This window comes from Aotus nancymaae, unplaced genomic scaffold (genome assembly GCF_030222135.1).
Source record: "Aotus nancymaae isolate 86718 unplaced genomic scaffold, 86718_ANA_hifiasm-v0.15.2.pri h1tg000016l, whole genome shotgun sequence".
NCBI classification, from domain to species: Eukaryota; Metazoa; Chordata; class Mammalia; order Primates; family Aotidae; genus Aotus; species Aotus nancymaae.
Window position 1 is genome coordinate 53,711,645 of NW_026988428.1, and position 15,544 is coordinate 53,727,188.

Sequence of the window (15,544 nt, forward strand, 5' to 3'; positions counted from 1 at the left end):
TTGAGAAGGAAAGAATAACTTTTACTCTATCTGTATAAAAGAAACAAAGAACTTGTTTTCATATACTTCCAAAACCTCATAAAATGGAATAATATATATTATAAATGAAGTCAATACTCCTACATCTGTAATTATTGATATCACCAGGAATCTAACTGTATATCCAAAATAATAAGTTTTCAAGCAAAAATATATCTATGATTTATAATTATCCTCCTTTTAGGTTTAGGGGGAATTCTTGAGTAATTAGAGTCTTTTGGAGTCTTAATATCTGTTTTTGAATGCTCAGATCGAAACAAAGTAGAAGAGCAGGACTCAGTCAAATCTAGATTTGGGGACTTAATGATAGTTGGTGAAAACAAGTTAAGTCTGTTTTCCTCACATGGTCTGAGGATAGGTTAGGGTAAGCCACGTCTATACTAGAGTGCTGCCTTTTCTTCCAAGTGATTCAGCTAAACACCATGTAGATTTTCCATTAGGTAATAGAATGTTCTTTCTTAAAATAGCTGTAGCCCAAAAAGCTATATTTTGTGAGAATGAAGTCAGAGAATTAATAAGGAGATCTGTACAGAGTATGTTGATCAATTTCTGAGGAGAAATGTGTAATAAAGGATGGACCAAGGTCACTTTTCCTGATGTCACTCCCTCTGAGAAACAGTCTGACAGAACTGGGCCAACACAGCCCAAGGGAAATGGGAGTTTGAAGCAATTATCTAAATAACTCAGACCAAAAGGCACACTTGGGCCTTGAAAGTCACCCATATGAGTAGAAGGGGAATCTAAATGTATTCCATCTTGTTAGGAATGTATTAAAGTATCTCTTGGACACACATACTGATGTTGACAAAAAGGAGAAGTTTTATCACTGGAAAAAGTAGGCTCATCTACATTAATCATATTAAATAAATGCTCCGTTTTCTTTCTAGTTTGCCCTATAGATAGTGCCTTTCATCCACATAAGTGCCAATAGTGTTCTTACATTCTAGCAATTATACTTCAGTATTTCTAAAATGATTTCCTAAGTCGCATGACTTTTCATCTGTAAGAAAAAAAAATCAGTGTAGCTGACATGGTTATTAAATAAAGCAGGAATAGAAAAGGAAAGAGCTTTACTCATTTAATTCTGGAAAATAAAAAGACTTCACAATCTATTTAAAAAATCATTTTATTCACAGGGTACATTTACAAATTTTCTCCAAGTAAGGGAGGTAGAGAAATTGAGACTTACTGAACCTTCTCACTGCCAGCCATAATTACAATGAACACACCAAAGAAAAAGACATGTTTTTACAGCAAACCTCCTCCTATGACATTGCATTTAGATTCTGTGGAAAGAAACAAGTCAGCAGAACCAAAAGAGATAGACACTAATTTTTCTAGTCACACTGTAGAAAGTACCAATTAAAGTTTTCTTCTTTACCTGCAACATTTTATATGAAACTCTAAGAAAAGAATTGAAGTACACTGATTTTCTCCACACTTTCTGCCAATGGAGGTTGGCTTTAATAGAAAGAAGCAATTCCATATACTCTTCAAAGGTGATTTCAATTTTATAGTCTAATCTAAAATTTTTTCCCAGAATTATAACACCCATGAACTACTAGTCAGATTATATGAGAAAAAACGTTTAAATTTTTCTAACCTCCAGCCTCAAAATTTGCTCTTGAGAAACAGTTTGCACACCTGTGTAATACTACTACAATGTGCCATAACAGAGTTAAAGAGACCAAAAAGAAACCTTTTGTCCCCAATGCTTTTTAGACCACCATGCTGCATGGCAATTGGAGTTCTAGTAATATTCCAGACTTTTTAAAGATTAAGCAGGCTTTTCGATGGAGCTATATTTGTCCTCTTCTCTCTAGTGTCCCTATGATGTACCCTAATGGCCATCAATCATCCTAAATTGTGAATCCTGTATATTAATTATATGGGGAGTATCTGTAGTAACCTATCAACAAGAGAGCCCAACGGTGCTTAAGACTGAATGAAAAACAGTGACAGATTGATTCCCTGCTTCTGGTGTTTGCTGGAGAAACAAACACTAATCCTCTTGCAGTTATCACCTAAGGTTCTACTTCAATAAAGGATATTTACATACTATTATCAGACTTCTCCAAGGCCTATATGCTATTGTGCAGTTCTATAAAATAGTCACATTTGCTACATTTATAGGACTTCTTGATGATAACGATACAACTTGGAACAGACATGGTTACATCTCTACAGTGACAGAGGTACGTGAAGGAAACACATAAGGAAGGAGGGTTCAAGCCAGAAAAAGTTAAGGCACCCTCTGCCACTCCCCACTCTCACTAAATCAGCCATCTCCCTCTTCACCACGGGAGTGAATTATGTTAAGAGCTTATGTGTATGTGTGTGTGTTGTGTACACTAGAACACAGGGGTAGACAATGCATCTAAGTCAGCTGAAGTCATCATGGATACAAAAGCCTGTTACTGAAGTAATTGTGGAGGCAGGGTTAGAACCTCCTGTTCTAACTCTAGCTATGCGAGCCCACTTTCCAAGGGTGAGGGTCAAAGTGACACTTCCTGCTATCACTGCCTCAGGATGACAGGAGATCTAAATAATAATCTTATTTGGGGAATATGTGCCGAGGTGCAGATGAAAGAGGGCTATGAAAACGGGAGTGTTGCTTCACTTCAGTCAAACTCACAGGAGAGCAACCCTCTGAAACTCACAGGAGAGCAAGAGACGGAGCCTTGAGACTGTCATGGTCCAAGTGAGTGAACAGGTGCCACTCTAGTCTCTCCCTCAGCATCTCATGATCTTGCTGTCACACTGCTTCCTCTAGAATCTTCTCTCTCTCTCTCTCTCTCTCTCTCTCTCTCTCTCTCTCTCTCTCTCTCTCTCTCTCTCTCTCTCTCACTCTCTCTCGTAACCAGGGAAAAGCATGAACATAGTCTCCCACTACCACAAATTATGCAGTCAACTTTCCCACATTTGGGGAGATCACAGGGGTCAGCATATCCGGTATGCAATGAATAAGCCTCACCCGGGGAAAACCATCCATTATTAACCACAACAGCTGAATGACAAGGTATTTCCGATATTTCAAAAAGGTTCCGTTCTTGAGACTGCTCTCAAGGTCAACAGCCTCTTTCTTGCTTCCTGCTGAACTCTCTTCTGAGATCACTCCCAATCATCCTTTCTAATTAAAACCAACATTTTGTCTCTCTTTTGTTTTCATTTTGGTTAAACCTTTTTTTTTTTCTTTACAATTTTCTGTCTCACTGTGCAGATAAAATAGACATTATCTGATTCTTAGTTTTTCTGCCTTGGATTAAATCACATCTCCTAGATGTGTATTGATACTGTGTGAAGCATACATTTTAAAAATAAACAACTAGAGAAAATCTAATTACATAGAAGCAGAAAGAGGCAGGATCAATATATTTGGATATTATTCTATAAAATTCTCAGACAGGTTGGCATCATTGATCATACTCACAACTTCAACAGGATAAAAAAATCAGAAATAATTTTAGCACAATGTAGAGATCAATAGAAACACAGAGGGGTAACCATAAAATATAATTCCTCTTCTGTGCTTTAAAAAGTATAGTCATGGGCTTTGACTATCTGGCAAATGCTCGCAAGTATATAAGTCAATTTATAATATGGTATTTATTCCTTATGTATTAGAGACAGAAGAAATCAGAAATGTTGGCACCAGGAAAAAAACAAATTAGAAGGAAACAGAAGCATGTATTTTTCCCTTAGTGAAATGATGGGCAGAGGCTGTGTTATGTTTGAATAAGCTTTTCATTCATGCACTTGTTTCAATCTCTCACCCCTAAAATGTATGTAAAAAATTCAAAAGACAAGTCTGGGCTGAGGGTAAAGCAGATGGTATCCATTTTCTTATGATAGAAGGGAAAAAAAGCTACAGCAATTACAGATTCAGGTCTCCTTCCACTCGCGAAATAGAAATTTTATAGTGCTCAACCTAAATATTGTGGCCTCATATTTAGGAGTTTATAAACAGACCCTCTGGGCTTCAGACTTCCTATAAGTTAGTTTCTAGGGCTTTTAAAGAAGCTATGTAGGAACTGGTGGACTATTTGATATCTCCCTAGCTTCAAGGACTCAGACTATCCATATGAATGAGGAGGAAAGTTCCACTTTAGAATCACTGGCAGGGCTATAACTAGGTCGAGGTGATTAGACTCTGGCACAAGACACTCAAATTTAGACAGCATGAGTTTAAGCAAAAACAAGAGTTTAAGGCAGTGTAAAATTTTGAGCTCCTCAGCAAATTTCCACACTACCTCTCTAGTCACAATGCTACTAGCTCAACTCTGGAGCCAAGGCAGCTCTCCTGGGAGAGGACAGAGATCGACGGTGCTGAAAAGCCAAGGTTAAGGGTAGAGACCACTCTGGCCTTTTATATCCTGAGACTGGGGGATAGGGTCATCTCCTTTCAACTTGCCTCTCCCTCCTCCTAGCACATAGTGGAATGAGGCTGCTAGTTACATTTACTGCTGACTTTATTAGAACCTAGGCTTTGACCTAGGTTGCAAGTACCTTGAAATTGCTAGCCCACTTCTACCACTTCCACCACTTCTACCACTTCCACCCCTGATGTGTGCACAAACTAAAGTCATATACCTGAGAGTAGACCTATCTGCAGGGAAGATAAAGAAAGAAAAAGCATAGTATTACTCTCAGTCCTTACTCCTCCACAAGCTTGTCCTCAAGTTCACATAAATGCCCTTACAGCTCTTGATCTTTGGACTTCTACAAACATAGAGCATATATTACCTGGTGCTGGTGAGAAAGTATTTATACAACACGATGAACATTTCCTAAAGTTTTCAGTGGACTGGTAACATTCCCCTCTTCCTAACAAGGATTTGTCAGTGAAAAATTTCACAAAGTCAATATTTCAAACATAGAAACTAAAACTCTGGATGCCCAACTTTCTATTAATAAAGAAATCAAAAATTATATATAATAAAGTTATAAAACTGGAATAGATAGCTGCTGACGAAAAGAAATGTTATCAATATTGTTTCCATTTTTGATCATCTATAACACTTTTGTAAAGCCTTTGACTAATCCAAGAATATTTTTGGCAAATTTAAAATCCCAGGATTTTTTCAGTTATTTTCCATTTTAAGCCATGTTGTCCAGATTGCTTCAGGTACAAGTTATATATAGCCTAAATATTTTTTTTTTTTTAGCCAAGAGAAAGACATGAGACATCACAAAGCCAAACACAGTACTGTCTGAGCATGTGCTATTTGGAATCATTTACTTCCTACCTTTGTTAAGACAGATAAAAGTGAACCGTACAGAAACAAAACCCAATGAGCACTTCCTTAACTTCTTGTATGAGAAGTATGCAGTTTAGATGCACAATTTTGTATAACTTTTGGCAAAATACTCTATATAAAGCATATGTGTCTGTGAATCATTGTCCATATAAAAATCTTTCACATAAACATTACTTTTCTTAGTTATGGAATGACTTAATCCTTCACCTATTTTAATTTTACTGAAGTGTGATTAAAATTAAGCAGAGGCCGTCCTTAGTCATGATCTTTGGAATCAATGCAGTTCTCAAAGTGAGGCTAACAAAAAAACTGAAATCCTGTCAGGGTACTAGTTTTTAGCCTCCCCACCCTTCCTTGTGTCCCCATGGAGCAACCTAATATTCCTCACTACACAATTTTTTTTTTAATTAGTCTGATGGTACAAAGTGATGGCCTCTCTTGGCAGGTGCAAAATCAAAAGTGATTAAGTGATTAAAGATTTTCTTATTGAATGTCTTCTGAGCCGAATCTTAAGGGTCAGTCATATCAAAATATAATTGACCAAATCTGGAAAAGTACCAGGCCCAATTCTGAAGGTCTTAATTTCAGAAAAACAAAGTAAAATAATGGGAGCTTATAATTTCATCTTAATAATAACAGAGTATTTCAAAGCAGTCAACATGATGATTCTAGCGAGGTCTTTATTTAGGAACACATAGCACAGTAAGGATAGAGATGCCTAACTTTGTACTATACACACACACACACACACACACACACACTCTTTGATCTAACCAATCACAGAAAAAGGCATATATGTATGGCGCACCTATGAGTTGTAATCTACTGTAAGAAAACATTCTCATTAAATTGTAGTCATACTTTGAATGCTGTGAGCATGTATGTTTACCTTTAAGTGAAGACAAAGTAGAACAATCAAAATTTCATTTTGGGCTAATCCAGGGTGTCTCAACCTTGCTACTACTGACATTTCAGCCAGGATAATTGTTTTGTTGTGAGAGGCTGACTTGTGCATTATAAGTTACTTAGCAGGATCCCTAACCCCTACTAATTACATGCTATTAGCGCCCTCAAGCCATGAAAATAAATAATGTCTCCAGTCTCCAGACATTGCCAAATGTGAGCAGAGAGGGATAAGGAATCACCCCAGCTGAGAAGAACTGGTCTGATCAAACATCACCAGCACTGGCCATTTCTGTTTTGCCTTTCAGAAGCCACATGAAATAGTTTTACAAGTTTGTAAACTAAATGTTATAAGTAAATCTACTGCATAAATCTATCCCAGGCATCATAACAAGACGCAAAATTTTCACATAATATTTTCCTTCTTTTTTCTTTTTTTGAGACAGAGTCTTGCCCTGTCATCCAGGCTGGAGTGCAGTGTCGTGATCTTGGCTCACTGCAATCTCCACTTCCTGAGTTTAAGAGATTCTGGTCCAGATAATATTTGCAATGGAACTGTGATGTATAGGCTTTATGGAGCTCATTAAATACATTTTAACAATTTTAACAATTAAAGCACTAATCTGAGTAACACATACGTTATTATTATATGTGTTTTTTATTAAGCCTTTTACCTTTTTAATGGTATACTAGTAAAAATGGATTCTTCTTTTAGGTAACTACTAAATAACAATAGCTCAAAAGAGGAAACATATTCAGTTTCACTCAAAGTGAATATTTAACACAGTTTCTTCATGATACATTCTCATTACATTTTCGCTGCCATAGAGCAAACCAGTTCTCCAATAGAATTGATACTCAACTTCTTAACTTTCTAAGTAGCAATATAATCTGCATTATCAACAAGTCATATTTTAAATGCTAATTTTTATAATAACCTCAATATTTAATTTCATTTAGAAATGGCCTACTTCAATTATGTAGAATTTTGCCAAGGGCTTTGTTAGGTTGATGTCATGTTAAATTAACTCACCAAAAAATACCACTCACTATTATTCACGTGGTGACATGGTATGCTAAGTTTCTACTGTTAAAATTAAACTAGAACTTTTTGCTACAATTTACCTACAGTTTGGTGACATTAAAATCAATAAAGAAATTAAGTTCTAGTGTCTCATTTTAGCTTAAGACATTCCAAAGCATGAAGACAATGAGAGGCTTTCTTTACCTTTCCGTGAAATGTAAACACATTTGGCTACTTGTAATCTGTCAGAGTTGTTTTTTTTTTTTTTTTTTTCTGTGTATCAAAGCTGGTGTAACAAGCTAAGTAGTCCTACCTGCTACTAAGGAAATGAATAGCTACTAATTCACATCTCTTGACTTGTACAAACTATACCTTTTGTGACCATGCTCAACACCAGGCCCGTTCCTGAGATTTTAGGTAAAATCAGGATGAGTAAGACAATTCTGCTTATTCCGAATAAGCATTTGGGGGTAAGACTGGCATCTCATGCTGCTATGGGAGTATGTGCAGCAACCAGTGAGCTCAGTTGTCTTACAGCAACATGTAATGGATAGCACATAACACATTTGTGACTCTCCAACACTGGTTACAAATTTTTGCCATACCAGGTCGTATGAGTTCAGCTTTCATAGTTGCATGGTAATGAGCTTTGTTTAACTTTGTATGTGTGTGTCTATGTGTGTCTACATGTATGTATACGTGCATTCTTGCACGTATACATACATGTGCTTTATCTTGCAGTGAATATGCCATGGTAGATAGAAAAGGGATTTGTCTTCTGGTCTGTCTTTCACAGAGACTAAGCTTTTCATTATTGTGCTTTCCTGCTTTTCTGGGCATTAAATTATGAAGACAATTATGCCAATTTACAAATAAATAATGCACTCATACTGGTAGTCTTTTGCACTAAAATAAAAATGACAATGCAAACAGGCTTACATAATGCAGACCTAAAATTGGATTTATGTCCTAAATTCTGAGGAAGAAAAGTGGCTCCTGTTATCCAGACTATGAATCAACACAGTCTAAATTCAACAATGCTTCACATTGTCTGTGTAAACTTGACAGAAGAGGAAGAAGCAATTCTTATGCAAAATTTCAAAAATAGAAGGGAGCTACAGTTAATGTCGACGTAGCTCAACAAATCACAATTACCAGGAATAACATTTTGTATCTTTATTACTCAGGAAGGGATGTTTTTATTTCCCCTAAAGAGGGCAAAAATAAATAATAATTTTTTTTTAAAAACCTACGGTTCTAAAACCAGTCTTAATAAGACAGGTTCTTATTACTACTATTAAGCCAGTTTGTGTTGACAATCAGCAACACTTTTACCCCAACGTTTTTTTTATTCTACCTTGACAAGTTCCTCATCCCTAACAACTTGAGTCTGTCTTGTTTTTGAACCGCATCTTCTAGATTTGAACCATGTGCTTTACCAACAGCATTTCACCAGCATTTTAATAGCTGCAAATCTACCATGTGCTATAAAATATTTCATAGGATGTTTCATTTCTTATTTGTTTTCCAAGCCAACACTGAAAGTAAAGTTTTGCTTGGGTCTTCATTGTTCCTTTCCTGTTGTTCCTTTCCTGTTTTTCCAAGTGGCCCGTGCAAACCCATGAAACAACTTGGCCACTCCCTCTTGGAGTCACATAGAAAACCTAACAAAAATACCCTGGTTCAGTCCTTTCTCCTTCCATTGTCCCTAGGAAGTGGGCTGGAGTGAGGTGTTCTCACATGGGTCCAGCTGCATTCTCAGTGCACCGATTTTATGAAGATACCAGAGTTGGAGAAACTCCTCAGGCATGGCATGGAAGCCAGAAAAGGGTAAGACGTTATCATAGTAGTGGTGGCTGATGGGCTGCTCATGCATATTAACAGAGAAGGGCCAGAAGCCATAGATGGCCACCTCTTCACAGAGACCCAGAGCTGCGCTCACCAGAAAAAGTCCTGTGGACAGGCGCTTGGCATGGATTCCTCTACTTTTCCAGAACTTTCCAATGCTACGCAGAAAGTTGGGGTTGGCAAACAGCACTGTTTGATTGGCACCAACATCTGACAGTGTATAATAAACACGCAAAGATGGCTCTGTTCCTGTCTTCATAGAAAAGGCAGGCATGTAGATGTAACTGTGGTTATAGATTTTCATGTTGTCCACAAATGTCTTTCTGGACCACAGCAGGTTCTGAAACCTATTAAAGAGAAAAAAAATGGTTCAATTAAACCTAGAGAAAAAGAAACTCACTAAAACCCACTCTGTTGTCTTCTGATGCCCCGATAGTTCAAATCTTCTCAGTGAAACATATGAAAAACACTTTATTTGTATTTAAAATCCTCCTTGAACTTATTAATGATCTCCCAACAAGTATCCTGGCTTTTTCCCTGACCCCAACTTCTTAAAAGCAGTTAACATTCATTAATGGGGCTCTCTCTGAACTAAAATGCATTATACATTTGTTCTCTTCCGGAATGTTTTTGCCTGAAATGTAAAATGGTTTAATTCTCATAAATTCACAAAGGTTGTTGGCTGAGATTTTGGGTTGAGGCTGTTAGGTGATCTAACATAAGCACAGGACTGATTTCTTCATCTGCAAATCAAAGTAATCACTTCTAAGATAACTCTCCCCACTGAAATTCTGATTCCATAAGTATTCAGATTCATTAGTGCTACAACTATAAAATTACATGGAAAAAGAAAAGCTTGTTACTACTATGAAAGGATGCAGGGAGTTGCCCATATTGCTTGCTCCAAAGAACTCTACTTTCCTATGTTCTTTCAGTTTGGATTACATGAAATTCAAGTGCAGTTGTAGAAACAAAGATACAAATAAATACAATATAATGTTCTAAATACAATGTTGATATTTGTATAAAGTACTATGGAATACAGATAAAAAAAATAATTCTGCCTTGAAAGAGGGAGTGTGGTCCAAGAAAGCAAGAGTCGAAATAACATTTAAATACACTTCTTATACAGAAACATCAGAAAGAACAGCAACGAAACTCGAAGGGACACTTTGGTTACAGGCAAGAGTGGGCAGTATACTGAGGCAATGACAAGGATTCCCTGTCCCTAGAATGTGGGAGGTGCTAATGGAGGGGGCGGGGCTGAAGACAAGGCACTCTTCTTTGAAAAACCTCTTATGTCTATCCTGTTTGTTTGAACGTCACCCTGTGGCAATGGGAAACCTTCACAGGAGTGACTATTTACAGCACTCATGACAACTGTCAGTCTCTTTTAAAAAAGGTACTGTAGTAGAATAGAAGATAACCTTGGAAGAAAGAGGCTGGTAGCCTGGAGACCAGGTAAGAGGCTGCTAATATACTCAAGTAAAAAAAAGAGGGACAGACAGAGAGGGAGGGAGAAATAAGGGAGAAGAGAGAAAGAGAGGGAAAGGCAATGAACTAGACTAGGGCTTTGCAACTTTTTAATTCCTTTCATAAGGGAAGCTACCCATCTTGGGTTATGTGCAGGTGGAGCAGCAGCAGCATCAAAGAATGAACTGAGCCACAACTAGCAGAGAAAAGTCTGGCCTGACACGTTGGCAGGCTCATCATAATTATGTGAAATTAAAGTTCTGAATACACAAATCCAGGATTGTACATAGCAACCAGTGTTATTTTCTCTGCCTGCACAGAAAGGTATGTTTCTCAAGGCCAGAAGGAAGGGAAATGTCTCAAGTTTTCTTCATGTCCTGATCCAGAAGCCTGCTTTATCAATTTTCCCTGGGCTCTGACAGGGAAGTAATAACAGGGTCTTTAGGTAGAATCACTTTAACTTAGAAGAAGCCATAGAAGCACATTCAACCATATCTGGAGCTGGGCCAGCCCCTCCAATACAAATTCCTGCTTCCCAACTTCCAAGTGGGCTCTGCACAGCAACTATTTTCTTCTTTCCATTGCCCACCCATATCTTCCACCCTCTTCCGAAAACACCAATGCTTTCCCAATCATATCGACACACTATGCAGATAAGCTCCATTTGAGCCATTGGTTCTCATGCTTTAGTTAGAATAACCTAGAGACTTCACTAATATCATAGCTTCCTGAGTTCTGATGAGAATGATCCAGGAGCTGAATTTTAACCCAGCACTCCTGGGTAATTCTGATACAGGTGGGACATAGTTATTTAGAAGAGCAAAGCATTAGTGTAAGCTGTCTGGCTTTCTGCATCCATCCTTCAACACCTTTTTCTTTACATCTTCTAATGTTACCCTGCTGCCACTCTAAGAAGTGTTCCATCTTCCCCTTTGTATCTTGAGACAAGCTGTTTCACATTTCCTAAAGAACTTATGTTCTAAAGTGGGTCTCTCCTCTTAAAAAAAAAAAAAAAAAAAACTTCAACCTCTCCATCTCTACTGAATTGTTTGCTCTGTCTTCTAAATATGGTTAGAACTTTCCCCTTCAGCTTTACTAAGGTATATTTTACCAATAAAAATCATGTATATTTAAGGCATGCAATGTGATGTTTTGATATACACATACAATATGAAATGATTGTAACAAGCAGGTTAGAACTTTAAAAAACTCTTCTTAATATATCCACACTATTCCCAGTGCTACATTCTCATTCTCTCATTTCACCATCAACCTTCTAGAGCAGTTAGGATACCTCTATGGCTTTCCCTGCTTGCTTCCATTCCCTCCTTATTCCTGTACAGAGTGGCTCCCATTTCACAGGGCTCTCCTAGCTGCTGAAACTGATCCCTGTCTCTGCAGTGGACTACATGCTAGTGGAGAATTATACATAGCTTCAATAAAGTCAGAATGATTAATTTTGTGTTTTCTGTCTTAAAGCCAACTGATTAGTCTTGAAGGGAGTAGTTTTCCCTCTCTCATTTTTCACTTTGAAAAGGAACACACAGCTTGAATTTACTATAGCCCAAATTTTATTGACACTGTTATTATTTTCACCTCTCCCATTCTGCAACAAATGACATTATTATTTAATAACTTGATACAAGTCAATAATTGTTATGGTATACCAAAGATGTTTAATATTATCCTGATCAAGAGTTTCATGGGGTTGGTATTGAATTTTATTATATTATTACAAAATTCAACTGGAATTAGAAAAGAGGGGTGCTCCAGTTTGTCTCTCCAGCTTCATACTTAGCTACTCCTCATGTCCTCACCCTATGGTCCAGCCATCACTGTGTGAGTATCTGTCCACAATTTTTATTGCATATATAAATGCATTTTTGCTGACCTAGTCATCGTCCGGGTGAAGTTGTGCCTATAAATCAAGACCCAACTTAGGCTTTTCTTTATTAACCTTATTCCTTTCTTCCAACTTAAGCTTTCAAAAATCTTCTTTGAATTCCTGAATAATAATTGCTCATAGTCTCCAAGACTATGTACTTCTTGAAAATGAGAGACAAGTCCCATTCATCCTTTAATTTTTATAACCTAGCTTAGAATATTTGTGTACTGTATGAATAGAAAACTATTAAATTATAATTTTAAAAATTAAAAAGAAATCAGACCAGCCTATGAATTAAGAATAAAAATGAAATCAGATTAGCCCATAAATTATTAAAATAGAAATGATTAATTTATAATCAATATGGGCATAAAAGGAAAAACAAAAACAGAATGGAAAGCACAAAAATATACCACATTTTACAAAGGAATTGAATATGTGATAATGCAGACAAAACCAGTAAAATTTTTTAAATTACTTAATAAGCAATATTGAGATAATTAGCTAACAATTTGAAAATCTGAGAGGGAATAGATTCATACTTCACATGACAATTCCTAAATAATTTTAAGATACGTAAGATAAATATATAAAATCTAGCCAGCACAGTGGCTCAAGTCTACAATCATAGCACTTTGGGAGGTCGAGGTGGGAGGATCACTTGAGGCCAGGAGTTTGAGACCAGCCTGGGCAACATAGCAAGACCCCCATCTCAATAAATAAATAAAATTTCTGTTACAAAAAAATCTTTAAAAAAATCATGTAACTTATCAGACATTTGTAAAATGTATTTCGGCAAAGGAAAATATTGACAAAATTGATTATATCATGATGTAAAATTTCATTACCACGAAGAATAAGGTAACTAAAATAAAAAGGAATTATTCCAAGAAATATTTACAGTAAATACGACAAACATAAAGCCATATCAATAAACTCTAGAGTCTAAATATATTGATATTAAAATGGACAATTAATCTAGAAGGAATTTCTATTAAAAATGTTAAAGTGTTCGGTTACAGCTGCAAGATGCAAACTGAATACAAAGAGGAATATTAATAGAATAGAAAGGAACAGAATAAAGGGTAAGGGTCCAGCTCTCACCTCCTATGAACAATCTCTAGAAACAGGAGAAAATAGGTTTTAAAAAAATCCATATCCATTCTGAAAATAAAAAAGAAAGCAAACCCTCAGTGGATGCTGAATCTACGTTACCTCAAAAAAACAGAAAGTTTACCAAAGGAAACCAGAGCATGAAGTGGCTTACTGAGCATTCCTCTAAAAGGCAGCAAGAGCAGTGCCCTATGCCTGGAGGCAGGAGAAACTAGGGAATGTGGTGTCTAATAGCAATCAGCAAGGTTATTGTTCAGATTATGGGGTAGCAGAGAAACTCAGGTGGACTGAACTCTAAAATTCTGCACCAATCAATCACCACTGTGTATATGGAAGGAGGTGTCAGTTTCCAGGCAGGAACAGTGGGTATGTGTCCAGAAAGCTAGCTCAGCCCAGGGAAATGGAATTCTCAACTCATACAATATCAGCAGTCAGACTTATAGTTCCCAAGTGGAATACTGACACTGAGTAGGCCAAGGAGAAGACCTACAACCAGTGACATTTGGGAACTGACCAAGAGAAAGCAATGTTGCCACCTTGTCAACCCACAGTGAAGCCCACCTGTTGATAAGTGCAGTCTCTGCACAGAGCTTCTAGTCACCAAACAAGAACAGACAGCCAAGCTCAGAAGACACTGATGGATAGCATCCAACATGAGAGTCAGAGCAGAGGGACTCAGAGGAAACCAAAATCATTCAAGGGGCAGATGAAAACTCTTAAACAACTATAATTAGTTTGCTTACTCCTTCCTATTCATGAATATCACATCTGGACTAGGATGATATAAAAAGAAAAAGCATTTAGGTAATAAGAAAGTGCTGCTGGCAATTAAAAAATATAACAAATGATGGATTTGGGTAAAGGAAAACTCCAGAAAAATAGCTATACAGTAGGCCTAGAAAACCATCAATTTGGTTTGAGTAAGAGAAAAATACAGCTCCAAATGAATGTCTCCACAGAAACAGTGCCCCAGATAGACCAATGTGCAGCAGTAATAAAGAGCTGTGGCTCTCAAAGGAGTCCAGAGATGGATTCGTCGTTGCTGCATGGAAGGGCTCTATGCTCTCTGGGAGAAAATTTAAACTTGAACAGGATATAAATTCCTGTAATAAGCTTTTTATCTCAGATGTGAACTACACTTAGTTAGGCACTGACTATTGATTTGATTGTGATATATCTGGATTGAGAGGTCAAGAAAGTTTAAGTTTGTAGGGTACACAGCCATGCTGTGAGGAGCACATAAAGAGAACTCAATCTATTTTTCCATAAGAAATCAACAGACAAGTTGAAATTTTAAAAATTGTAATTAGGCATGTCATTTTCACATGTGAAAAGGAAAAAATCAGCTGAAGAAGTTGAAAGGTATAGATTTCTCGGAACATAACTTGAAGGAATTGGGGGTTCTGAGACAGGAGATTGCTGCTTTTCACTTTGAGCTTTGTCATATGAGTTAATTTTTCCATGTATGTATATTATTTTGGTAACAATAGAAATTTAATTTTTTAAATTATAAAAAAGGTAAAACAATTTATATTGACCAAGCGCACAAGACTACCAAAGTAATAATAATAATAGTCAAGAAACTTTATGTACCTAATATGATAGTTTTTAAAAAATATAGCATAAGCCAATAAAAACTACAGATAGACATTCACAAATCCACAATTACAGTAAATCTTCAATTTTAAAATATATTGTTTAAAATACATAAAATAGAAAATTTCTAAAAATGGTTACAAATTATGTTACAAAAGAAAAATCAGTAATAAAACAATTATCATCAAATGGGCCACACTATCTGATTGAAAATGTAATAAAATGAGAAGTCAACAACATAAAAATACACACACACACACACACACTGCACTAGAAAAATTTGTTAAAACATATTTCAATTATGTATATAAAGGGAAATCTGCCAATATTTGAAGATGTTATAATTACCTATCTAGAATATACAAAAGAACCAACTGAAAAATTATTTATTGGAGCCAGTAGAGT

The 15,544-nt window shown here is 36.5% G+C and overlaps 1 protein-coding gene and 1 pseudogene across 1 annotated transcript in view; both read right to left on the reverse strand.

Moving 5' to 3' along the window:
• Positions 1-1,147: 1,147 nt before the first annotated feature.
• ST8SIA1 (ST8 alpha-N-acetyl-neuraminide alpha-2,8-sialyltransferase 1) overlaps positions 1,148-15,544 on the reverse strand; it is a 147,108-nt gene continuing 132,711 nt past the window's right edge. The window contains exon 5 of the mRNA XM_012457132.3: positions 1,148-9,419. Within this exon, the coding sequence (XP_012312555.1) occupies positions 8,933-9,419 (487 nt within the window). The 3' untranslated portion in view covers positions 1,148-8,932. The remainder of the gene's footprint in view (positions 9,420-15,544) is intronic.
• On the reverse strand, positions 2,901-3,054 carry LOC135275566 (U1 spliceosomal RNA; annotated as a pseudogene).